The sequence below is a fragment of the Crocuta crocuta genome, unplaced genomic scaffold (genome assembly GCF_008692635.1).
Source record: "Crocuta crocuta isolate KB4526 unplaced genomic scaffold, BGI_CrCroc_1.0 scaffold10, whole genome shotgun sequence".
Classification (NCBI taxonomy): domain Eukaryota; kingdom Metazoa; phylum Chordata; class Mammalia; order Carnivora; family Hyaenidae; genus Crocuta; species Crocuta crocuta.
Window position 1 is genome coordinate 4,976,341 of NW_027527551.1, and position 27,754 is coordinate 5,004,094.

Consider the following 27,754-nt stretch of genomic DNA (forward strand, 5'->3'; position numbering starts at 1 on the left):
AATTGAAATATTGTTTGTTTAGGTATCTCTATGGTTTTGAGGAATACTGCCGTTCTGCAAATATTCAGTTCAGAACTGTTCACCACCATGAACCAAAAGTAAAGGAGGAAAAAAAAGATTTAGAAGAATCAATGGAAGAGGCTCTAAAAGTAGATCAAGAAATGCCTTTAGTAGAAGTGAAGAGTGAACCTGAGGAGAATATTGATTCAAACAGTGAAAGTGAAAGAGAAGAAATAGAATTAAAATCTCCAAGGGTAAGTAGTTAATATTAGTTTTATCTGGTTTATTTTAAATGTTACTTAATTTTTTTCATTATAGACATTTTAAGATATACACAAAAAAATACTACAGTGAACCTAGTGTGTTTTCCAGTATTAAGGTGTGCTTTAGGCAGACTAACCTGGCTGCTTTTTCTTTAAAAAAAATTTTTTTTTAATCTTTATTTTTGAGAGAGAGACAGAGCACAAGTGTGGGGGGAGCCGAGAGAGGGGAGACACAGAATCCCAAGCAGGCTCCAGGCTCCAACTCTGAACTGTCAGCATAGAGCCTGATGCGGGGCTTGAACTCATGGAACGCAAGATCATGACCTGAGCTGAAGTTGGATGCCTAACCTACTGAGCCACCCAGGCGCCCCTGGCTTTTTTTTTCTAAATACTGCACACATTATTTCTTGTATCTGAAAAACCATTCTTCCTATTATTTTCTATTTATGTCTGTTTAAGTCATTCTCATCTGGGGTCAGTCTCAAATATTTACTTCCTTCAAGTCTAGCTAAAAGGTCACCTCAATGGGGAAGCCTGGGTGGCTCAGTCAGTTGAGTGTCTGACTCTTGATTTCTGCTGGGGTTATGGTCGCAGGGTTGTGGGATCAAGCCCCACATCAGGCTCTGTGCCAAGCATGGAGTCTGTTTGGGATTTTCTCTACCCCTCTGTCCTTCTCCCCTCTTTACGCACTCTCTCTCTCTCAAATTTAAAAAAAAAAAAAATTTCTTAAAAGTTCCCTCAATGAAGCCTATCCTGGTCACCTTATCTAAAATTGTAATCTGCCTCGTCTCTTTGGCATTTGCAATCCCTTTAATGTTGCTCTTTTTATCTGTAGTCTTATTTATATACTCATTATATTTATTTCTTTTACCCCACTCTGCACTGGACTTGCACTCCATGGAGTCATGGATTAGTGTTCTTTCTGTTCATTGACAGATCGCAGGCATCTAGAATAGTAGTTAATCTACAAGTAAGAGCTTACTAAATAGTTGTTGAGTGAATGAATCTCCTCCTTATAGTTCCTGAGTCTCCCACTGGATCGGATCTTTTCATTCTGTCACCTCACAGCACACTGCACATAAAATTCTTGTGGCAGTTTATGCTTTGTCTTATTTTCTAGCCATGTTCACACTGCTTTTATCTTCTAACTGTTCTTCTCCATTAGTATGTAAGTCCTTTGTAGAAGTTCTCATCCATTGTTTTGATCATTGCTGAATGATGTCTACATAGGATTAAATTTTAGGAGAAAAAAATTTATCATACTATTAAAAGAGTTCAGTTACTGTTACACCTTATTTTTCAATGAAATACTATTTAACGAAAGAGGAGATGAAATCACCTCTTTTAGCTGCTCAGAAACCATTTTTTAAAACCGTCCATTTCGGGGTGCCTGGGTGGTTCATTTGGTTAAGTGTCCAACTTCAGCTCACGTCATGATCTCATGGTTCATGAGTTTGAACCTTGCGTCAGGTTTTGCTGTCACCTGGAGCCTGGAACCTGCTTTGGATCCTCTGTCTCCCTCTCTCTGCCGCTTCCCTACTTGTGCTTTCTTTCTCAAAAATAAACATTAAAAATATGTCCATTTTTTTTTTTAATAGTTTATTGTCAAATTAGTTTCCACATANAATATGTCCATTTTGACCATCATCCAGTAAATGATATCTTCTAGTGAATTTCATGAAACATTCAAATTGGTTTGTTTCATTTCTTTTTCATTTTTTTAACTTGAAAAAATTGTGGTAAATACACATAATATATAGTTTATCATCTCAACCACTTTTATGTGTACAGTTCAGTGGCATCAGCTACATTCACATGTTGTGCAGTTATCACCACCGTCCACCTCCAATACCTTTTTCATTTTGCAAAACTGAAACTAGTCATTAAACAGTAACTTCCCATTCCTCTTTCCCCAGCTTGTGGCAACAACCATTCTACTTTCTGTCTATGAATTTGACTACTGTAGGTACTTCATATAATAGGTAGAATCATACAGTATTTGTCCTTTTGTGACTGGCTTATTTCACTCAGTATAATGTCTTGCAAGTTAAATCCATGTATGTGTCACAATTCCCTTCCATTTTAAGACTGAATAATATCTCCCATTATATGTATTTTGGACATACTTTCTTGTCATTATATAAAGATGTTCCTCATCTTTTTTTTTTAAGTTGTATTTAATAACTTACTTAAAAAGACCTTACATAAAGATGTCCCTCATCTTATGTAAAATATCTGCAGAGTACTGCATATGATGGATGCTCCATAAATTTACCTTAAGATTTTCTCCAATATTTTATGACTACAAAAAGTGCTGTAATAAATATGCTTATAAAAATTCCTCCTTATTTGTCTGAATGTAGAGAGTCACGTGGGTGACTCAGATGGCTAAGTGTCCAACTCTTGATTTTGGCTTAGGTCGTGATCTCATGATTGGTGGGGTCAAACCCCTCGTTGGGCTCTGTGTTGACAGCGCAGAGCATACATGGGATTCTGTCTCTCTGCTCCTCCTCCTGCTCATGTATGTGCTCTCTCTCTCTCAAAATAAATAAATGGGTGCCTAGGGCCTGGGTGGTAACAGGTGCTTTCATTCATTTACCTACAAGTATTTAAAGAACACCTGTTGGGGTGCCTGGGTGGCCCAGATGGTTAAGTGTTTGACTCTTGGTTTTAGCTCAGATCATGATCTCACAATTTCCTGAGTTCGAGCCTGTGTTGGACTCTGTGCTGGCAGTGCAGAACATGTTTGGGATTCTCTCTCTCCTTCGTTTTCTGTCTCCTGCTCATGCTGTCTCTGTCTGTCTCAAAATAATTAAATGTAAAAAAAAATAAAAGATAAAACTATGTAAAAATGTACTTAAAAAAATAAAGAACACTTGCTATGTGCATAGGATAGAGAAGTGAATAAGACAGTCCTTGCCCTCATGGAACTTACCCTTTAGTTCTTTGTGATAAGAAAAATAAGCTTATTTTCTAACTTCCAAGTTTAAATAGCACATAGTTAGGAACTAGGGAAAACGTATTATACTGAGATATAATGTTTTCTAGTGCTTTCTGAGTTGTCGGTCCCTTTTCTACCCTCACTTTATTCCAAGTAGAGAGGAACTCTGCCAGTGTGTAGAGGTGGACTTGAAGGAGAACTTCAGAGAGAATAAAGTGGCTCACCAGTTTCATGGTCAGTTGAGCATGCAAGAGGGTAGTAAAAGCTTCTGGGGTAGACAAGTTACTGCTGGCCCAGTGAGCTCTCCATATACTCATACAAAGAAATCCACTCAGTTGCTGGCTGTTGATATAATTCAGTCCTTTTAAAATGTAGTCTCACAGAAATACAGTGATAATGTAAATTTTATCCTAAAAATGGTGGAATTAGAGACCACAGAGCTTGAAGAGTCCGTAACTTTTTTTGCTGGATTATTTTTTAAGTTACTATTATTAACCTGTATCATTGATGTTTAGTTAATTATTTTAGAACATTCATCATAGTCAAGAAGTATTGCAAGTGGGATAAAGTATGCTTAGTGAAATAAGCCTTGACAAAGACAAATCCCATATGGTTTCACTTACAGGTAGAACTCGAAAAGAAAAAAGAATAAGCAAAAAAGAGAAACAGACTCATGAATACAGAGAATAAACTAGTGGTTGCCAGAGGGGAGGGAGTGGGCGGATGGGCTAAATAATAGGGGACTCAGAGGTACAAACTTGCAGTTATAAAATAAGTCACAGGAATGAAAAGTACAGCATAAGGAATATAGTCGGTACTATTGTGATAACTGTCAGGTGACGGATGGTGACTACACTTACCATGGTGAGCACTGCATAATGTATATAATTGTCAATTCACTGTGTTTTACATCTGAAATTAATCTAATGTATATCAGCTGTACTTCAATTAAAATTTTATTATAGTCAAGAAATACAAAAGTGAGATAAAATAATGTGAACAAAGGAGGAAATTTTCACTTCTTATGTAGTATGTAGCCAAGGATCATAGTAGACATGGACATAATTAAGTCATTTACATGGGTTGAAAGGAAAGTGCCCAGGAATTGATGGGCTGTCACTGTCATGTCTCAAGTCCAAGAGAAGACTAGTCATTGCTGTGACACTTTACATAAAAGAAACATTTTCTGCCTTTTTCCCCCATTTGTAGTGATAACTATTTTAAAGCTTTTACCTCTTCTACTAGGGACGAAGGAGAATAGCTCGAGATGCAAATTCTATTAAAAAGGAAATTGAAGAAGAGAAAACAGAAGACAAATTGAAAGACAATGATACAGAAAATAAGGATGTAGTTGAGGACTATGAAACCATGGAGAGAAAAGAAAACGAGTTGCTGCTGGGGAGAAAAAATACACCAAAGCAAAAGGAGAAGAAAATTAAAAAGCTGGAGGATTCTGATAAAGACTCAGATGAAGAGGAAGAAAAAAGCCAAGAGAGGTACATTATCTTATATTTGTTCTCCAGAAGCACCTGTCTGGGGTACAGCAGCGCTCTGATCCTGCTTAGAGATTCAGGTTTGAGGGAATGTTTTCTTATTGGGACTTCCGTTCCTCTTGTCTAGTGAAGGTGAGACACATTGTGAAGATGATGTGTATCGCCTTTCGGAATTGGAGAATATACTGGTCGCACCATTTTAATAGCACTTGTGCCCTAAACAGTGGCCTCAAAGAAGGCTGCGCCACCCAGTCAAAAGAAAGGTCCTGCAGTTGACAGCAGGGAAGGGAGCTGGAGAAAAATGGAGGAAGTGGACAAGAGGAAACAGCGACAGCAAAAATTCCATTTTAAAAAAGGTACAATGTGGGAAAGCTAACAAACACATGGGTGCACAGTACTAGCAGATGTTTCTGTGTGTTAGCTTTATCTAAGACATTTTTCTTTTCAAGTTATTGTATTAGATTAAGTGGCATGCACCCCTGATTCTACTTTGGAAAATACATTCTTGCCCCACATCACACCAATAAATTTCAGTTTTTTAATGTCCATTCTGTTTGCTGTTGAGTGTTGGTATTTTTTTCCCATGTATTATACATGTATGGACTGAATTGACTTAAATATTACCAAAGATTAGGCAGTCCAGGTAGAGCAAATTAATGTCCGACTGTGTTTAGTTGGCCATTTCTGTGTTGTCAAATGGATTTACTAATTTTTATATGCTACTAAAAAATGAACCTTAATTCAGCAACAACAGCATAACACACGTTCTTGTAACATAAGCTCTTCTCCATAGTTACTTTTTGATTATTATATTATATGATGATAAGTTTTCTAGGAATTTAAGTAAAATTGGGAAAACGTAGTCTGCTGCATCCAACTAGTGGCTGACACCCATCTGAAAATTAACCATTGAGAAAATATTTGTAAAAATAGGAATGACTGGTGAGTGGGAGAGGTGATTTTATGATTCAGTCCAAATAAGTACAAGAGGTGTCACAATTACATGTGAATTAGATGAGTGAATAAAGTAAGTTCTGTATTGAAATAGGATTAGGAAAACTGGGAGGAGATAATTGAAGCTGAATATAATGATTTGAGTGCAGTATTTCAAATATGTGGACCACAGATTTAAGCAAAAGTGAACCATTTAAAGTAGGACTGCATTACAGTTTGAAGTTTTAAAAATAAACATCAAAATACGTGTGTATATATATATATATATATATATATATACACACAATACAGACAACATGTAATGCATATATGTATATATATAATATGTGGTTTTAAAAGCCTTTAGAGTTGATACGTAAATGGAATACTTGTTTCAGAGAAAATTTCACAGACTTGAACATGAAGAACAATATTCCCTTTTATTAAAGATTGAATACATAGACAAACAGTCTGTATTCTCATTCTATAACAGGAATCATGGAAACAGGAGATTTCTTATCTGTAGAGATTTCTGTTTTAAGTAGCTTCTTAAAACCTTATCAGGCTATAATTTGGAAGGTGTCCTTTGACATAAAACATTCCCGGGGCCAATGAGGTGTCAAAGCTTCTTCCTGTCGGTTCCCCTACGGATTCCGAGATGAATGCCCTACGTTTCTTAGAGTACAGTGCCTCCTCGGAAGCATTTACCACTCAGGACACTAAGATGATCTGTGGTGCAGATCTCTTCTGAATCCCTGGAGGGCTAATACAGAATATTTTGTTTGTAAAAATACTGAAATACTGTCAGACCTCCCTAGGTCAGTCTCTTTTATACCTGATTATTTGAAACAAAAGCTGATGGGGAGAGGACTAAAAACACAATAGAAATCAATATGCGATACAAAAAGCTTTGTTCTCCTAGTGCTATCCCACAGTTTCAACAAGTGACCTAATATTCAAATATCTATTGTTCCTTTGTTAAGGTAGGGAAACCTAGTTTAAAAGATATAGTTACTGAGGTAGATAGCCCTTGTTCATTATTCTGCCCACTAAAACAGTTATGCTAAAGACCATTCTAAATTGAGCAGAGTGGTAGTAAAGTAGATTCATGACAATTTAGTTGCAGAAAGTAAAAAACTATTTTTAGATAATTTTCATATAATAAGGTGGCACTTGATTATGAATCCTGAAGACTTTTACAAAGCATATGGATCTTACTTTGTTTTATCAAACTGATTAATTTGACTACATCATCAACTGTGATTATTGATTGGCCTTTAAGAAGTATGGATTTACTTGTGGTACAGTGCACCTTTACATAATAAATGAATTCCTTGGTAGGTAGTCCATAAAAATCTTCTCCTTCTCCTCCTTCTTCTCCTCCTCCACTGACATGCTATTAAGGTAATTCTTAGGTTTTAACTATTCTACATGTTGAATTCTTTTAGCATATATTGGTTTGTTCTCCATTAAATTATTAGTAGCATTATCAATGTTATAACTTGCTGCAGGGAAGAAACGGAAAGCAAATGTGACTCTGAAGGGGAGGAAGATGAGGAAGACATGGAACCCTGCCTAACAGGAACCAAAGTGAAAGTAAAATATGGCCGAGGGAAAACACAGAAGATCTATGAAGCTAGTATTAAAAGCACTGAAATTGATGATGGGGAAGTTTTATACTTGGTACATTACTATGGATGGAATGTCAGGTAAGCAGGAAACCTATTTTCTTATACTGAAATTTCTTCCATTGTTCAAAACGATCAGTTTAATGTTGTGAAGAACTAAAGCAAATGGCATATATAAAACAAATGGCTACAAAGCACACCTTTTATCTACTTTCCAAGACTTTTAACATCCCCACTGCTTTACTAGCTGTGTCAGAACTTCAGGCAAGGGTCACCAAGAGCCTATGTGTACTTGAACAGGGTGGGTTTATTAGTCATTTGCAGTGAGGGAGAACACACAGTAAGTGGTACCATGGGCATCTCATCAAGAGAGTGTTAGATGAATTCATGAAAGTCCAAGGCACGCCTCTGGGAACAGCAGTAGCCCAGAATTTTGTGGAAACATCCTGCAGAACATGGGCAGGGAGGCAGGCCTGCAGCTCCCAACAGTGCAAGTGGTTTGTTTATCAGTTACATTTATTCGAAATCAAGCTTGTATCGGGGTGTCTCGGTGGCTCAGTCAGTTAAGCATCCAACTTCAGCTCAGGTCATGATCTCATGACTCGTAGGTTGGAGCCCCATGTCCTACAGCTCAGAGCCTGGAGCCTGCTTCAGATTCTGTATCTCCCTCTCTTTCTGCCCTTCCCCTGACTCAGGCTCTGTCTCTGTCTCTCAAAAATGAATAAATGTTAAATAAATAAAATTTAAAAATAAAAATAAGTCAAGCTTGTATCAAGTTTTATAATTCTAAATTGATTAATTAAAAATGTTAGGACTCAGATTTGAGCTTGTTAGATGCTTTTCGGGGGGGTTTAAGGAAGTGGGTTTTGCTGTAGATTGGATGTGGTCAAGAAATGGTGATAATTGTGTGATTGGTTATCTTAATAAAACTTATCTAGAAGAAAAGACAAGACAGAGGTTAGTGTTGTAATTGATAAAGAAGCAGCGGTTAGTCACTCAAGATAAAAGGATGTTGGTCATTTTTGTGGCTCGGATGATGTTCCTTTTTCTCCTGTGTTTAGACACTATTATGAAGTGGTCTTGATTTTGTCTTGATCAGTCATGGTCACGGAACAGACTTGTCTGATGTTGCTGTTCTGTGACACTGTTGATGTTCAACAGGAGAACACCTGGCCCTAACTTTGAGTCCTCATCAGCTCTGTAGCTGATAGGACCAGGCCAGTTCTTGAGGACCAGGGACTCCTTTTCTCTTTCTACTTTGGAGAGTCTTCTGTGTTTAATGTCTCTGCTTGCCCTGTATTTGCTTGGAGCCAGAGTGCTTCAAGGTTTCCTTATGTCCTAGAAGTGTACTCTGTTATGCGTCAATTCCCTCACCTCTAAATTGGGTAAATTATGTGCCTGCTTGATAGAGATGTTGTGAGAAATAGTGCTTAAAACTTGTATTAACATACAGAGTGCTTAGAACAGTGCCTGGCATGCAGTAAGTACTCAATAAATGTTCACTCTTTTCTTTAACGAGTGAGAGTTAGGTTTCTTTCATTTTGCATCATTTTAAGAATATGGGTTTAGGTGTGCCTGGGTGGCTCAGTCACTTAAGTGTACGAATCTTGATTTAGACTCAGGTCATCATCCCATGATCGTGGGATCAAGCTCCATCTCAGGCTCTGTGCTGGGCATGGAACCTGCTTGGGATTTTATCTCTCTCCCCGTCTCTGTCCCTTCCCAACGTGCATGCCCCCCCGTCAAATAACTAAAAAAAAAAAGTATGGGTTTAATGAATAGCATATAAAACTTAAAAATTTCTCAGACCAGTCCCTGTGCTCTTCACACTTCTGCCAACACTAGAAAGAAACTTTTGAGAGAGAGAAAGAGCAAGAGAGCGCATGAACACAAGCAGGAGAGAGGTAGAGGGAGAGAGAAACTTAAGCAGGCTCTGCACTGTCAGCTTGGACCCTGACGCTGGGCTCAAAATCACGAACCAATGGGGTGCCTGGGTAGCTCAGTCGGTTAAGTGTCCTACTTCGGCTCAGGTCATGATCTCACAGTTCGTGGGTTTGAGCCCTGCATTGGGCTGTGTACTGACCGCTTGCTCAGAGCCTGAAGCCTGCTTTGGATTCTGTGTCTCCTCTCTCTGCCCCTCCTCTGCTCACGCTCTGTCTCTGTCTCTCAAAAATAAACAAATGGAAAATAAATAAATAAATTAAAAAAAAAGAAACCATGAACCAAGAGAGCATGACCTGCTCCGAAACCAAGAGTTGAATGTTTAACTGAGCCACCCAGGTGCCCCACAAACTTTAATTTTTAAAAAATTGCTTATTATTCAGTGTTTACCATTGACATACAAGGTCCTGTTAGTTTCAGGTACACAACATGATTTACCAGTTCTATGCAGACTCTTTAGTCCATCTCAGAGATCTGTTGTTTTGTACACACATATTGCATTCGGGGAGCAGGATACTATCTTGTCAGCTCTGAGTCATTGTCTTTGCACTTGCAGCACTTAGAGCCTTTGATTTTTCCTTGCTTCCATTCAGTTCCAGCTGTCTACTCCTACTTACCCCCTGTGTGGGTCTGCTTATCTTTCTAGAATGTCCCCTTCCTATTCTTCATGCTCATCTTTTTTTTTTTTTACTAAAAAATTAAAATTTTTAATATTTATTTTTGAGAGAGAGAGAGAATGTGAGTGGGGAAGGGGCAGAGAGAGAGGGAGACAGACTCTGAAGCAGGCTCTCAGCCTGATGTGGGGCTTGAAATCACAGTCTGTGAGATCATGACTTGAGTGAAGTTGGTTGCCCAACCGACTGAGCCACCCAGGTGCCCCTAAAATTTTTTCTTAACGTTTGTTTTTGAGAGAGAGAGAGAGAGAACATGTGTGAGGGAGGAGCAGAGAGAGAGAGGGAGACACAGAATCTGAAACAGGTTCCAGGGTCTGAGCTGTCAGCACGATGCAGGGCTTGAACTCACCGTGAGATATGACCTGAGCCAAAGTCAGACACTTAACCGACTGAGCCACCCGGGAGCCCCACTCTCATCTTTTTAATGTTTTACTTATGACTTTTCTCGAGTCATTTTATTTTATTTTTTTCACGTTTATTCATTTTTGAGAAACAGAGTGAGACTGAGCAGGGGAGGGTCAGAGACAGAGGGAGACACAGAGTCCGAAGCAGGCTCCAGGCTCTGAGCTGTTGCAGGGCTCAAACTCATGAACCATGAGATCATGAGCTGAGCTGAAGTCAGATGCTTAACCAACTGAGCCATCCAGGCGCCCCAACAGTCATTTTATTATATGCTCATGTTCTTCTTGCTGGTTACCTTCCCAACTAGTTACCTAACTGGTTACTTATATGGTTTGTGGCTTTTCATTGTCCTTCCATACCCCTAAAAGCTAGAATAATTGTGGTCTGCTTATTGAAACAGAGCTACGGTAGTGCCTAGAGAATCTAGTTGGGTTTCTAAAGCAGGGGAGCATGTGCGACTGTGAGGGGAGTCCTGGTCTGTAGCTGAAAGATTCTGGGACCACCCTTGGTTGGCAGTATTAATCCTGGAGTACCTACATGACATACTGTGGTGACCAAGCCATGTGGCCTGGACCAGGTCTATTTTCAATCACACCTGTGATTTTTAGTTGTCTGATATGTCCTGTAGTATTTTGAAATTGGGCAGTTACTCCTTTGTGCCTTGGACCAGAAACATAAATAACCCTCTTATTGCATTTCATAGACTGTCCTTGATTTTACTGTATGTCTGTCTGTCACACTAGACTGCACGTTGCATGAAAGAAGGGTCTTCTTCTTCTCTATTACTTTCTACAGTGTACACGATATTCTCACACAGTGTAGTAGGCCCTCAGTAAATGTCCAAATGAGTGATTATTATGAAATAAAGAATGTAAAGATACTTAAAAGCCTGGTAAAATGAACATATTGGGTTAGTCCAGGAGGCGATAGTTTTCAAACCACAGTATAGGTAGTCACAGTCCTGTGTCAGCTGAAATGTGGATATTGGAACTATGTCCTTCCTTTGCACGACTCCCTGGTAACTAGGTTACACAGTGAGGGTTTGGTTTTCATTAACATGGCGCAGTTCAAAGTAAGGACTGACTGCCTGTAGTGATTTTTGCTTAAGTGTTCAGATTTTAGATTTTGATTGAGCTCTATAAATATCTATATACTTACATAATGTTTAGTTCTAGAAAGTTTAATTTCTTATTTGTCCTGATCAGTAATGTGGACTATGTTGAAATTTAAAAGTGATGACAGTATTTTGGAAGAATGTATAAGGGAAATGAGGAGTTTTCAATTTGAGCTAAACAAAATTAAAATGTAAAGGAAATGAAAGATCTCAGGGCGCCTGGGTGGCTCAGTTGGTCAAGTGTCTGACTTCAGCTCAGGTCATGATCTCACAGCTCATGAGTTCGAGCCCCCTATCATGCTCTGTGCTGACAGCTCAGAGCATGGAGCCTGCTTTGGATTCTGTGTCTCCCTCTCTTTTTGCCCTTCCCCTGCTCATGCTCTGTCTCTCTCTCTCAAAAATAAACATTTAAAAAATTTTTAATAAGAAATGAAAGACCTCTAGAAATTTTCAGTCTTAGAGGTAACAGAGTTCAGAATAAAATTTTATTAGAACTATTAGCAGCTGTAGAGTTCTGGGAGGAAGAGAGAGAGCTGAAAAGGACTTCATAAATAAACCTAGAACTGATCCTATTACAAATATTAATTTACCTGACTTATCTTTGCATTATTTGATCAATAGAATGAATGCCAGTGTAACATCAGCTTATTTCATTAAACTCAGATCTGTGGGAAACAAAAGCTCAGTGTAGAAAATAAAAGCAATTTAAACAGTCTTGAATCTGAATAGATTTTGCTTGCCCAACTCTTCCTCTCAGCTCATTTACCCTGAGAAATTCTCTTACCCTGTCCTGGTGGTGGCAGGTATACAAAACAACTAATACAGGCTGGCACATGTTACCAACACGCCAGCCCCTGTGCTCTTGCTGTTTCTGCCAACAGTAACCAAAGTCATTGTTTTTTTACTTGGTGCATACATTTCAAATAAGGTATTATTGTGAAGTTTTAATTTTTTCTTTGTTTTAAGGTATGATGAATGGGTGAAGGCTGACAGGATAATCTGGCCTTTGGACAAAGGTGGACCAAAGAAAAAACAGAAGAAAAAAGCAAAAGTATGTATATAGAGTCATATCCTTTATGATTAGTATAGGTATTATTTATACTATATTTTATAAAACTTGTTTTCTTATTGAAATAATCATCTCTATTCTTTTTTTTTTATCTCGATTCTTTTAAGGTAATTGTGATTTTCTGATAACCCAGAAGCTAAAAAGTAAAAAATGTAAACAAATTAGCACATTGTTTCAGGAAGGATAAAAACCAGGGACCCCCCCCCCCAGGAGATAGGCTTCAAACTCAATAGGGGCTCTTTGGTAAAAGAGTAAAGCAGGATTGACGGTGACAAAAAAGAGGACACATTCCTCATGAAAAGAGAATGGAACTTACCACACTTGTGGGATACAGACTCAGGGTTGTCAGATTTTAGGATTTTTTTAAAAGGCAACTGTCTTGAAAGCTAATACTAGATTTTAAAACACATACCAGCTGGCTAGTTGTACTCACTTCCTGCCTTCAGTTTTCAGCCTCTGCTGTAGAGATTCACCTAATGTTTTGTCTGTTTGATGGTAGATCTCTTTCTTGTCCTCAGGGAATAGTAATGAACAAGGAGGGGTGCTGAGTAGTTGTTCAGCTCTCTAATGCACGGACTCTGGCCTTCACAGGGTGATTGCATATTAGAAACTGTAGACAGTCTTATTCACATAAGGACAACTATGTTAGAAAACTACTTGTGTTTAGTTTTTCTGTAAGCACAAACTAAGAGTTGACATATAAAATATATAACCTTTTTTGAGTTATGGTTTTCCTTGAAGAAGTAGAATGTTCATTTTTTAAGGCATTGGCTCTTCTCATACATTTTGTTGCTGTTACCCAGAATAAAGAAGACAGTGAAAAGGATGAAAAGAGGGATGAGGAGCGGCAGAAGTCAAAACGAGGAAGACCTCCTTTAAAATCTACCCTTTCATCAAACATGCCATATGGTTTGTCTAAGACTCCAAACAGTGAAGGAAAATCAGGTACCAGAAGTGCTCGCAGCAATATGCCAGACAGCTCACCTCTGTCAAATGGAATGGAAGGTGCTAATTTTGAGGATCGTTGATTTTTTTTAAAAAATCATACATAATAAAACTTCACTTGTGTGAGAGATTCACAGAAAGTCATCTAACATTTTTAATTTCATATAATCTAAACTACAAAACTTGATTTGAAGAAAACATTTTAGTCTATCATGTTTACTTAAAATTGAGTGATGGCTTACTTTAATTGGAATACTTTTCGTGTCAGTATTGTAGGAGTATTCTGTTTTGAAAGAAGATGGTTGACAAGTCATGCACCCTGCTGTGCATTGCACTGTCCTTCAGAGTATGCACCAGTGTCTCCTACAATTCAGTGCTGTTCACGTAGGAGGTTTCAACAAAGCTGAGACCAGGGTGTTCAAAGAGCACAAACTAATGGGGTAGAGGCATTTTTTATGATGAGTATAGGTGAACATACTTTATTTTGCTTTTAACTTTTTTCTCACCTACTTTTGTATGCTTTTCCATGTAATTTAAAATGTTATGTAGTTGTCTCATAAAAACTTTTTCCTCCCTTCAAGAAAAAAGCTATTCTGAACTACAGAACTGCCATTCATTTGTCCATATGGTGTTTGTATAAATTAGAAAAGGGCTTGCTCTGTCCTCATCACTGCCATCTACTGGAAGGCTGTCATAATACACAAATGCAAGATGTCCACAAAATGAAGGGTGTCCATTTAAGTTTGCCTTTTTGAACTTCTTTACAATAGGAGTATCATGTGGGCAGAATTTTTATATTTTACAGCTCCTGTACAGTCTCATAACCCTACTTTATTATTTTAAGAACTCTCTAACTTAAAGAGAATGAGTTATTTTGCTAGAAGGTAGCTTGCTTATACTTTTGTGTCTTTTAATCAGAAGAATATTTAAACTTTTGGGAATTCAAGCTGCTCATTTTGCACATCTATTCAGAATTATTTTAAATAGAATATCATGTTCCTTTCTAGGGACACAGAATGCTCATCACATTTATTAATCAGTACCTATTAGGCCTCAGATCAAACCACTTAATATATTAACTTAATATCTCAGTTCTACTTCTTTGCTTTTTCTGAGGGTTATCATAGACTAAACATGATACTAGTGAAGATGCAAAAGAGCTCTTTTATACACTTGAGATACTAATATTGTCATTGTATTTTTACATGGAGCTAACTTTGCAGTTTACCACCCCCTCCCATTTTTGGGCACAAATGTATGATTTATCAGAAATTTCTACAGAGAAGTATTCAGCGGTATATGATTCAGAGTGTTTGGTAGAAATTTTATTCTAAAATTACATTGGTAATTAAGACAGAAACCTTTGTAATATAATAATATTTCCTCTTGCAGACTCTTGCTCATCTGATAGTGAAACAGAAGACCTTTTAGAGAAGAATCTGATGAATGAAGAACTTTCTCCTGATATTAAAGAACTAGAAAAAAATGAAAACTTAAATGATGATAAACTAGATGAAGAAAATCCAAAGATTGCTGCACATATATTAAAAGAAAATGAAAGGACACAAATGCAGCCTTTAGAAACACTGAAGTTAGAAGTTGGGGAGAATGAACAAATAGTACAGATTTTTGGAAATAAAGTGGAACAAGTAGAAGAAGTTAAGAAAGAGGCTGAAAAATCTCCTAAAGGAAAGGGAAGACGAAGCAAGACAAAAGATCTTTCTTTGGAAATTATAAAGATTTCATCATTTAGCCAAGATGAAGCAGGAAGTGAATCTCATATAGAAGCTCAGAGTCTAGAATTTTCTTCATTAGAAAGCAAAAATTTTTCCTCTACTGCTGAAGATGAAATTGACCAATGTGCAAAAGAAAAAAAGTTGAAACGGAAAATACTGGGACAATCATCACCAGAGAAGAAAACAAGAATTGAGAATGGAATGGAAATGACAAACAGCATATCTCAAGAAAAGGCCAGTGACTGTGCTACATCTGAGGGAATGAAAAACTTAAATTTTGAACAACAGTTTGAAGTAGAAAATGAAGAAATGCCATCATTAATTGCAGAGTCCAACCAACGCATTCAAGAACTGACTAGTGAAAAACTTGACAATCCAGCCGAAGAAACTGTAAATACTCCACTAAAAGAAGAAGAGGATGCAATGCCTCTGATTGGGCCTGAGACCTTGGTTTGCCATGAAGTAGACTTGGATGATCTGGATGAGAAGGATAAGACCAGTATTGAAGATGTAGTAGTTGAAAGCTCTGAGTCTAACTCTCTTGTTTCTATTCCACCTGCCCTACCTCCTGTTGTACAGCATAACTTTTCAGTAGCTTCACCACTTACTCTCAGTCAAGATGAGTCCCGAAGTATAAAAAGTGAGAGTGACATAACCATTGAAGTTGACAGCATTGCTGAAGAATCTCAAGAAGGTCTCTGTGAGAGGGAATCAGCAAATGGATTTGAAGCCAGTGTTGCCTCTGGTACCTGTAGTATAATTGTTCAAGAAAGAGAAAACAGAGAGAAAGGTAAGAACTTTCTAGGGAGAACACCAGCCTTCATGTTTAGCCCCAAAATTAGTAAGTTAAGAGTTTTAGGAACTCTTGATCTATAAAGTTCCCTCCCTCCAATTCATCCTTTCCTTTGTATGTCCCCACTTTCCCTTCCCATGCCTTTTAAAAAAATGTATATTGAGAAATTCATGTGAAGTAGACGAGTGAATAATACAGCTGCTTTCATGGTGGCTCAAGCGTGGAGGAGCAGCTGCGGCGGCCGGGGTCATGGCAGCACAGGCATTTAGAAAATTTCTTCCCCTTTTAACCGAGTTTTAGTTGAAAGGAGTGCAGCCAAAACTAACTAATGGAGGCATTATGCTTCCAGAAAAATATCCAGGAAAAGTATTGCAAGCCACAGTTGGATTGGGCTCTAAAGGGAATGGTGGAGAAATATAACCAGTTGGAGGTAAAGTTCTTCTCTCAAAATATGGAGGCACTAGCGTAGGTCTAGAGACGAGGATTATTTTTCTTATTTAGAGATGGTGACGGTCTCAGAAAATATGCAGATTGAAATAAATTATTGAAATGGCATCATGTGAAGCTACCCATTCAACTGAAATCTGTCATCATGTAAATGAATTCCAGGTCTCTCTCTTACAATAAACGAATGGTATCCAAAATATATGTATTTTTCAAGTTGTCTCTTCCCCCTTATTTCAGGTCAGAAAAGGCCAAATGATGGAAATAGTGGATTATTGGCAAAAAAGCAAAAGCGTACCCCAAAACGAACAAGTGCTGTAGCCAAAAGTGAAAAGAATGGAACAGGTTGGTGCTTTCAAATGCTGGCTTTAGTGCAGTGTTAATATTTTCAGTATTTTGTTGGTTTGATCATCTGTGTCAATTTAAAAATAAATTTGGTTGATTATGTTCTGAAAATAGCAATTTTCCCATTGGTTTTTGATCTGAAGGGGCTTATCAATTTTATTTGGAGATGGAATAGCTGTTATGGTTACTTCATTTGTATTTCTTATGTAAAGCAGTTTAATATTGAGGAATGTATTTGAGGATCTTGAATAACAGAAAAGTAGTATTTGCTCTAGTGGTAAAAACAGATTAAGTTTACATTTCTGAATGGAATGGTTTCATTTAATCTAGAAAAGCTGATTTCTAAATAGTATTATGGTATTTTTGAAATTGGGGATAATAAAATACATATGGAGGTAAATGAAGAAATTAGCAAATCGGTATGGATAGAATAGATTACATCAGAAAGACTTCTGTACCATAAGAAATAAAAACTAAGTCATAGAATATAATAGAAATAAACATGGTTGATTTTGACAAATTAAAGTTTTATCTCTAATATATGCCTTCATACAAGTCTGAAAGGAAAATTCCAGGTTACAGTAGATACATATTCCACAGAAGGAGCATGTAATTTATAGAAGATCAAAGGCATTTCAGAGGAAAATTTTTGAACCATTAACCACATGTGGCTAGTGGCTGGACAATAACAGATGTAGAGCAGAAAGAAAATGCAATGGGAAATGAAAATAGAGAGGCAGCAGGAATTACCAAGGGCAACTGAATAACACCATTGTGCCTGGCAGATACCACATCTGTCACATAAAGCGAACCCCACCAGTAATGGGACAAGAGGAAATCATGTACTACCTGGCAGGATACAAGAAGAACACAGCAGCAACTCTGTGACATTCCTGTCAAAGATGCATAATCTGAATGTAATCATCAACAGATTCAAACTGAAGGGTATTCTATAAAATAACCGGTCATTAATTTAAGAAATTGTCAAGGTCATGAAAGTCAAAGAAAGAGGAACTGTTCCAGATGAAAGGAGACTTAGGAGACATGACAATTAAATGCAGCATAGGATTCTCACCTGGATCCTATTGCTACAAAAGACATTACCGGGTCAAGTAGAGAAACTTGTATGGGATTTGAAGATTGGATGTGAAAATAATAGATTTGTGTTCATTTTATGATCTTGATGGTTGTACGATGGTTCTTAAGAGTGTGGTGGTTTTAAAAACATGTACAAATTTGCTGAAACTCTCCTTTTCAACGGGGAAAGCCTAATTCCCTTCCCTTGCATGTGGGATGAATTTAGTGACTCACTTCTAACAAATGAAGTGATAGAGTATGACTTCAGAGAATAGGTCATTAAAGACACTGCAGATTGCTCCTTGCCCTCCTTGGATTACTTGCTCTGGGGAAAGTTGGCCGCCTAGTCATGACGACACAGCAGGTACAGAGAAGTCCACATGGTGAGGAACTGAGCTCATCCTTCCAACAGCTGGCAAGGAACAGAGGCCTGCCAGGGGCCATGTGAGTAAACCATCTTGGTAGCATATCCTTCAGCTCCAGTCAAGTCTACAGAGACCACAGCCTCAGCTAAAAGCTTGACTGCAACACCGCAAGAATGACCTGCGCCAGATCACACAACCAAGCTGCTCCCAGATTCCAACACTCAAGAAACTGTGACATATAAACTAAGTTGGGGGGCAGGTGCAGATAACTAACACAAGGAGAATGTTCTTGTTTGTAAGAAATAAAGTACTCAAGTGTGGCAGGCCAACTTAACCTTCAAGTGGGTCAGATGAACATTTTTTGGTAACCATTCTTACAGCTTTTTTTCTAAGTTTGAAGACTGTCTCAAAATAAAAAGGGAAAAAGATTAAAAAAGAAGAAAGGAGATCATCAGTTTTACTTTTGGGAGAGAATATTTGGCTTAATCTTTGGCAAGAAGAAATGAACTAAAGAGATGGGAAGTGAAATCATTAGGACTCAGTCAATGAAGGACTGATTAATGGACATATGGGATAGAGCAATAGCAGCAGTTTGTTGGGGCGCCCAGGTGGCTCAGTCAGTTAAGCGTCTGACTTTGGCTCAGGTCATAATCTCATGGTTCGTGGGTTCGAGCCCCGCGTTGGGCTTTGTGCTGACAGCTAGCTCAGAGCCTAGAGCTTGCTTCAGATTTTGTGTCTCCCTCTCAATCTGACCATCCCCTGCTCATGCTGTCTCTCTCTCTCTCTCTCTCTCNAATTCAGGGAATGTTGAGTTAGAGGTACCCAGTATTAGGGAAAAATGGGTGTGGAGCCTTGAAGAGTCTGTTTATAAAGGACGGTTGTGTGAAGGATCTCAAGAAGCATGTTGGTAGACTCTGGGAAAAGCAGTTGGAGATAAAAGAAGATGGATATTCCAGGGGAGCTGGGAGCAAATGGTTTTAAGAGTATAGTTGAAGAGGTTAGTCTTCAGAAACACTCTCTTCTTTTTGAGCCCCTAAAAAGATATAGGTAGAGGAGAGGTTGGGAAATTGAGTGGGTAACCATCAACTTTGCCTTGTCAGTAGAAGGCAAGTTTGGCTTTTGAGAGAGTAGGGTGGAAGTACGATATAGGAGATTGGGGGGAAAAAAAGTGGAACTGAGAGAATTCTAATTTATTATCAAGTGAAGAGCAGAAACATCTCTAAGTACAAATTTGGTGAGGAGGGATAGAATTGCAAACAATTTTCTGCTTATATTTTATCATATATATGTTAAAGGATGTGTATACATCAAGATTTTTTTGGGCTTCTTCAATTATGCAGTTTGGGTTTTTGGTTTTAAATATAAATGGGGCAATACTATACATATTGTTTCATAACTTTGATTTTTCATTTAATAATACATATTGGTTATTTTGCCATTTTTTTCTTATAAACTTTAGCTCATTCTTTTTAACAACTTTAGCAAAGTACTCAGTATATTTGACCTTTGAACACCACAAGTTTAAATTGTGCAAATCTACTTATAAACAGATTTTTTTTTACAGTACTGTAAATGTATTTTCCTTATGATTTTCTAACATTTTTTTCTGTAGCTTTGTTATAAGAGTACAATATATAATGTTGTATATAACATACACAATGTGTGTTACTCAACTTTAAGTTATCGGTAAGGCTTCCAGTCAACAGTATGCTATTAGTAAATAAGTTTCGGAGGAGTCAAAAGTCAATGTAGATTTTGAATGCATGGGGGTTGGTGCCCCTAACCCCAACATTGTTCAGTGATCAACTGTATATAATTTTTTTAACCATTTTCCTACTGGGGGGGCATTTAGATTTCCATTTCTTTGCTATTAAGAAATTTGTTCATTTGTACACTTATTTCTGTAGGATATCAAAAAATGTAATTGCTGGGTCTGCTGCATTTTGATATTTGAGATTTTTATCATTTATAAAACAGATAAAATATATTTATATAAAATATATATCTCTGAATCAATTTTTTCTTATTATAGGACAAAGCAGTGATAGTGAAGATCTTCCTGTCCTGGACAGTTCAAGTAAATGTACACCAGTAAAGCATCTTAGTGTATCTAAGCCACAGAAGCTTGCACGATCTCCTGCAAGGATTTCCCCTCACATCAAAGATGGAGAAAAAGATAAACACAGGGAAAAACATCCGAATTCATCCCCTAGAACATATAAATGGAGCTTTCAACTCAGTAAGGAGCTTTAGAAAACCTGAATTATACGTATATTGTAAAGTGGTATTTATCTTAACATGTCAAAATGAGAACGAATTATTACCAAATTCATTTATGTAGGTTTCCAAATGTCTTATCAGTAATCATCACTTAAATATAAATCTATCTTTTCATAATACTAACCTGATGTTAGAGAAAGATTGTTAGTTACAAAATAAGATGTGTGATTTATATATATCATTGAAATTGAAATACCCTTTCTAGTACTGGTAATTGGAAGTAACCAATAAATGAAAGCATCATCTATACACAGAAACAATTTAGATAAATAACTACAGTTATAGATCAGGGTTGCTGTGTGCTGATGTTTTCTTGTGGTTTTCTTATCATTTAAGTAATACATAATTAAGTTAATACAGATTTAGTACAGAAAATCTGGGCTATAAACAGAAATGTTATTCATAGGTAATTAATGTCATACCTGTTTATAGAGCCTTATTTAGTCATTAATATGGAAAGTTTGAATAAATTAAAGCTTTTCATGATTTATAAGTTGGATATTTGACAGAACTGCCATCTTCTTTTCTCAAATAATTTTTTTAAACCAAATTAACCTTTTTTCTCCTTTTAGATGAATTAGATAATATGAACAGTACAGAGAGAATCTCTTTTCTCCAAGAAAAATTACAGGAAATCAGAAAATATTACATGTCTTTGAAGTCTGAAGTGGCAACTATAGATAGGAGGAGAAAAAGATTAAAAAAGAAAGACAGAGAAGGTAATTTTATTATTATTTTTCTTCCCTCTATATTTCAAATATATATCTTCTCATTTTTGAAGATTCAGGTTACTCTTTGAATATATATAGTACACATTGTTGTTTTTAGATTTCTAGTGCTGTCGTCTTTGTGCTATTGTTGAAATGAGTGAGTCAACAACCGAATTAATCAGGATGAGATTCTTGAAAAGGACTATGAACTGTTTTATAAAATGTGTGATTTTACTAAATGTGATGGGTTCTCAAGAAGAGTTACTCCCTCTGAAATGCACTCTTTGCTCAACAAACATTTATTGACTCCCTATTAACATGCACTGTACTTGTTATTATGAGGGTCACCAAAATCAATGGACATATGGACTTATCTTCAAAGTGATTATTTTGTCGGGATCATAAATTATTTTCCTAAGCAGCTCTACAACATTCATTGAAACAGTTCAGGTCAGCAACATTAATGCATACACACTATGTGCTAGGCCCTCTTCCAGGTGGTGGAAGTATAGAGATGAATGAAATCTGGACCTTGATCTCAAAAGATCTTAACTTCTAGTGGGAGGCTGTGTGATGAGGGCCCCAAAAGTGATATTACCACGTATAAGAGTTGGTGGAAGGAGAGATTGGTTTGGATTAACCTTGGAGAGAGAGACCTTAAAACTGCAGAATTGACTTATAGCTAAACATTGGTATATTCACCCCCAAACCCCACTAAAATAACAGTAAAGAAAAGCCCTGTACCCACAAGAACAAGACAAGGGGGCAGCAAACCACAGTAGACAAGACATCAGCAGCAGCTTAACTCTTAGAAGCTGAGAAGCAGACAGACAACTGTAAGTGTCCTAGCAGAATGCAAAAACCTAAGCTTGTTTATCCTTGCATTAGCACAAACCAAGAGCTAGCCAGTCCGTATCACATCACCTCAGCTCTGAAAGCAGGGATATAGGTGAGGCTAAAAATGATCGGTTGAAAATGGAAGGAAGAATTGGATTCTTTTGTCCCATGCTGTGAAACAAAGTACCTTTTTCTGCAGCTTTCGCAGAAAAAAAAAAAAGAAATTAGCTTATTGGAGGGAGAGGGGAATTAATAGGCTTGTAGACTGCAGGTACACTAGTCATAGCTGAAGGTGAAAGTTAAGTGCAAAACCAAAAATGAGGAGCGTGAGCAGAAGTATGCAGTACTGAATGATGAGACTCCTGTCCCTTTTCCACCTGTGACTCTTATCCTCTTGGCCTCCTGAAAGCTGGCAACTAAGCATATGCTCATTCTTGGGAGGACACTGCAGGATTCCTCTGGGGAAGCTGCTCAACTCAAGAGGAATGACCAACTCAGACACCAACATTTGGAGGTTCCTGAACCAAAAGGCAAGATCCTTGCCAGTCAGTACACACACGCTGCCCATCACTGAAAAGCTCTGCACACTTTGCGCACAGCCTCCAGTTAGCTTTTTAAAATCCTCCTTTTAAATATGGAAGCCACAAGAGCAGATAGGAAAGCTTCCACATCAAGGTAGAAACCAAAGTAGAAAATGAGAGTAATAAAAAGGACCTAGGAAAAAACAGTGTACCATACAGAACATCAAACTATAATTACTGTATAGAGATGCAAGAAAGATACTGCAGTCTTGAAACAAAAATATGATACTAATAATACAATTCAGAGACCAAGAAGGAGCTCTCAGAAATGAAAAATATAACAGGAATTTAGAAAATGTAAGAGAAGAGACAGCAAAGCCAAAGAAGACAGCAAAGCCAAAGAAATTCCAGTAGATGGTCAAAAAGAACTAAAAGAAGTATAGGATCTGGCCACAGATTCTGAATCACAGAATTTCTAGAAAAAGCAGTGAATAAATGTAGGATATTGTTATCAAAGAAGTATTATAAGAAAAATTTCCAGAAATAAAGGATATGAATTAGGAGATTGGAAGGACTCACTAACCTCTCTAAAGAACAGGGGAGAAAAATCATGCTAGAGCACATTGTGAAATTTTAGAACTCTATGGATAACCAGAAGATTCTAAAATGTTACCATATAAAGGTGTATCTAGGGGCACCTGGGTGGCTCAGTCAGTTGAGTGACCCACTCTTGATTTCTGCTCAGGTCATGATCCTGGGGTTGTGGGATCGAGTCTCAAGTTGGGCTCTGTGCTGAGCGTGGAGCCTGCTTAAGATGGTCTCCCCCTCTGCCCTTTTCTCTCCCCGTCTGCCCACACCCCCACACTCATGCGTGCTTTCTTTCACTAAAATAAATAAAATTAAAATTAAAATAAAATAAAAAATAAAATACAATATCTAAAATAAAAGGGTCTCAGAACAGCATCAAGTTTCTCATGTCAGATTTCTCAGTGGTAGCACTAGAAACGAGAAAGGTAAGAAGACAACATGAGACCCAGCAAACAAGGAATCCTACCTACGAAAACAGTAAGGCAGATATCAAGGTGATGAATGAAAGCTATAGGATGACCGCTGCAGAGCAGGCTTAGAGAGCAACTATTCCAGAAGTAGGATGTCACAAGGGGAGGCCTTCAGGAGAGCAGTCTCTTAAAAAAAGGTAAATTCCTGGATAGGCTTGCCTATATTGAGAGGAGTTTTCTGCCAGTGCAGAGAGTCAGGGGATATATTTCTAAGCAAAATGACTTGTATCATATGTGGTCTTGAATCATTCCAGTCCAAGTCCAGCAGTCTATTCCTCGAAATAAGATGGAGCTAATGGAAGGAGATAATGCTTTCCGTGTTTGTCCTTTTCTTTAAAGACTGTAAGTAGCGGGCAGTCTTTACAGAACTTTTAAACACACACAAAAAAAGCAAATCAACAAACTGAAATTTCTACAGGGCACCCTAAACTGCTTTCAAGTTTCCTAAAGGTGATATGAGTTTGAGACAACTGAAAAAACATTCTTTCATTACAGTCTTACCCTTTTGTTTTCTTATTTTTTTAGTGTGAAGTGAGTTATTAAAATGAGATACTGAGTGACTTCTGGCATATCAGAATTTGTAATAACAAGTTACATATCACATTGATAGTACATGTATACACTGAGAGAGAGATACTTAAAAATTAAAAAATTTTATTTTATTTTTGAGAGAAAGAGGCAGAGGTGAGTGAGAGAGGGGCAGAGAGAGAGGGAGACACAGAATCTGAAGCAGGCTTCAGGCTCTGAGCTGTCAGCACAGAGCCCGACACGGGGCTTGAACCCACAAACTGTGAGGTCACGACCTGAGCTGAAGTCAGACGCTCAACTGACTGAACCACCCAAGTGCCTCCAAAATTAAAACTTTAAATAGGAACAGTTAGGTAAAGATTGGCAGGAGACAGGAAAGGTTTGCAGACAAAGTGAAGATAAAATACAAAACAAAATGGCCAAGTACCAAATGCATAGAGTGGAGATCCTAAACCTGTGCTGTTTCCTCCTAGAGAGTTTGTTAGTCACGTGAGGACTTTTTTCTAATCACACACCCACACTTCCATCTGGGTCCTTATGACTCTGATACCTGACCTAGGTAACTACTGTTGCTTATGGGAATGCTGTGTCCATTAGGTCTCTTGGGCAGGACAAGGATAGGAAGCCAGTGGTTAGCTGGTTACAGGAAATTCTGTGCAATGTTATTCCTTTAGCACCGTTTAAGAGGACTCTAATTGAAATGAATGATCAATATATTTCTAATTTGCCAGTGGCTAGGTATCTTTGATCGTTTTTGGGTCTAACGTGGTTGTTTTGATTCCACAGTGTCTCATGCAGGAGCCTCCATGTCATCTGCTTCATCAGACACTGGAATGAGTCCCTCATCGTCATCTCCCCCACAAAATGTACTTGCTGTAGAATGCAGGTGATAAGCGTTTTCTCTGCCTTCCCAGCAGTTTGCTGCCATGGACAGAAATCCCCAAACCCTGAAATACAACCACAGAAAGCACTCAACTGGTCTGACATTGCTAAGTATATCCTGTATACTTTTCCAGGCTGGGTTGGATCTATTCCCTCTTTTCTGTTTTTCTGTTGCGAAAAATAAGCTGATTAATAATTGAAGGTTAGGCAGCCTGCCATATTTGTCATAATTTTTCCTCTTTAATTTTTTTTCATTTTTTGTGAAGATAGAAAAAGGGCACTTAGCAAATTTGAATTTGTATAATAACGCTTTCAAATGTTATAGAAATCATAGACAAGCAAGTGCACATGATAAACATCAAAATATTATCCAGCTGAATAGTGACTGCTGCACTTTCACTAAGATGTATTTGAACACTTGGTGAGTAGGGGGTTTATGTTGTGTTTTTTGTTTTATTGTTGTTTTTTTAATTTTTGTGGAAGCACTTGCTATTTAGAACTGCCAAAGTATATGTTCAGCAGTGTGCCCAGGTTTAAAGGTGTAAATGGGACAAAATAAATTGTGAAAGGAAGTGTAGTTGACTGAAAACTACAGTTGTAATAAGTCTTCCACTTTTTATAGGATTTTTGAGCACACAATTATGCAAATATTTTAATGTTTATTAATGTTTACAGTGGAATTGTGAATAAGTTTTCAGTGGACTATCTTATCCCTTGACAAAAATATTTTGTCTTTTTTCTATGTAATTTCAGAGTTTTTATTTTGTTACAAAAAGACAAAAATGAAATATATAACAACAATGAAGTTATTTAACAAGATTTCTAAAGCTGAAAATTTTGTGTAAAATAAGGTATTATCTTGCAACTTGTTAAATATATTTATTCAGACATTGGATGTTGTATTTTTATGTATTTTTTAAAATATTAATAAAATTGAAAAAAAGAAAATTCTAGGTTAATTCACTCTTTGGACGACAATAGCTCTCAGCTGTCCCTTTTACAGGAGGTTGCATGGAGCAGCTCTGCCCGCGTTGAAGGGGGCGCATCTCCGTCCTTCAAACAGTACGGACTCTGCATGGGCATCTGTATCCTTAACATAGGTCCTCGTTTAGAAGCTTTGGCAGTCCTAGTATTTAAACTGTTTTGAGGATCAAAGTTTTGGTTGCCCTTACGATACTTTGTCATAGTTTTTATGTTTGCTGTACTGCCGAATAAATTTCTATCTCCCAAAGTTGAGATGCAACAACTAAGTAAAGCAACTATGTATGCTTTGTCTGTGAATTGTTCCACAGACTGATACATTTTGTAAATAATTCTTCCAAAATCATGTATTTAAAGCATTTTTGCCATATACATTATGTAAAAAGGTGATTTTTTAAAATCAGTTTTTAAATTCATGTTTGTACATTGAAAGGGGTTTTTTTTAAACCTCCTTTTCTGTGTTTAATATGCTGTAGAGTAATAACCTAGATGCTCTAGACTGTATATCAGGATCTGATTTACAAGAACAAAGTCAGAGCCAAACACTAGTGATGGCATAGCATTACTGAAATCATTGTTTCTTAATTTCATTTTACCACATTGTGAACTTGTGATTCAGATTCCTTCCATTTTCGCAGAGAATTAAAAAGAAAAAAAAGTACTCTTGTAAAATGCACTTTTCTGTCTTTTCTTTGCAAAGCAGAAGTATTTCAATGTAAAATAAAAATGGAGCTCAGTGGGCAGTATTAATAAAGGCCATGTTTTAAACATAGGCTTTATATTTTTAGTTTTCATTTAAGTGATTGTTTTTTCCCCAAGTGCCAGTATCTTACAGTTGAAAATCAGACTTTGCAAAACAAAGCATATTCGATATATTCGTCAGTCTTTACAATAAAATATTTCTAGTACTTAATTATAAAAATGAAAAATAAAAAAATGAAAAAAGTGTGTCATTCAAATCTAGTTGGAACTTGGAGGCAACCCTAGGTTCATATGTTAGATATTTTAATGACTTCCTTCACTAGTGATTCCATAAATGAGGTAACTAGTTATCAGCTTGAATGCCATCCCTTCTAATCAATGTAAATCTGGTAATCAAGTATTGGGACTTTGCTACAGAGAGCACAATTATATATTCATTCAATGGGTATATGGACACTATTAAAATCCTTTTATTTTGAAACTGGAAAGGATTATGAAAGTAAGTGAATAGTGACTATTAAATTCAAATATGAGGCATATTTTGAGTTTAGCTAAATTTAAGATAGCACCTGCATGTGACTAAAAATGTATACAGATACTCTTTAATATTTAAAATAGAAGGTGCTATCTATAAAGGTATTTGAAGATTATGGAGGTTTGTTTCAGTATTTCATTGTGTGCTTTTATTTGTTGTATTTCTAGTTTTCTTATAAATTCTAAAATATACCTCTTTTATAAACCCTGTAATATTGAAGCACACATAAAACACATTACCAGAATTCATTCATCAGCAATTTGTCAGGTGTCTTCTGTGTGCCAGGGTCTATGCTAAGGCCCAGAAGTTAAAACAGTGAATAAGACAGAAGAAGGTCCTTGTCTTTGGGCAATGTATAATCTGAGGAGATAGGTGTTTATTTCTAAACTATATGTGTGACAAACATACTAAGTTATGGAGTGCCAGGAGATACAGTCTGAAGGTAAAGGTGGCCCGAGGAAGCAACAGTAAAGCTGAGTCCAGTGAGGACACGGGACTGGCTAGGCCAACGGGATGACTGATGGGACAGCAAAGCGCTCCAGGTGCGGGGCAACGGG

The 27,754-nt window shown here is 37.2% G+C and overlaps 1 protein-coding gene and 1 pseudogene across 3 annotated transcripts in view; both read left to right on the top strand.

Annotated features, from left to right (window-relative positions):
- Window positions 1–26,741, top strand: part of ARID4A (AT-rich interaction domain 4A) — a 64,629-nt gene extending 37,888 nt beyond the window's left edge. For 2 of the 3 annotated variants that reach the window (XM_077768619.1, XM_077768612.1), the window contains exons 15-24: window positions 23–254; window positions 4,450–4,700; window positions 7,142–7,339; window positions 12,356–12,440; window positions 13,262–13,463; window positions 14,796–15,929; window positions 16,617–16,721; window positions 20,196–20,402; window positions 21,016–21,162; window positions 24,884–26,741. In XM_077768619.1, coding sequence (XP_077624745.1) covers window positions 23–254; window positions 4,450–4,700; window positions 7,142–7,339; window positions 12,356–12,440; window positions 13,262–13,463; window positions 14,796–15,929; window positions 16,617–16,721; window positions 20,196–20,402; window positions 21,016–21,162; window positions 24,884–24,987 — 2,665 coding nt within the window. In that variant the 3' untranslated portion in view covers window positions 24,988–26,741. The remainder of the gene's footprint in view (window positions 1–22; window positions 255–4,449; window positions 4,701–7,141; window positions 7,340–12,355; window positions 12,441–13,261; window positions 13,464–14,795; window positions 15,930–16,616; window positions 16,722–20,195; window positions 20,403–21,015; window positions 21,163–24,883) is intronic. The other variant, XM_077768628.1, reaches the window with a different exon arrangement.
- LOC144235192 (10 kDa heat shock protein, mitochondrial pseudogene) lies at window positions 16,182–16,467 on the top strand (annotated as a pseudogene).
- Window positions 26,742–27,754: the final 1,013 nt, after the last annotated feature.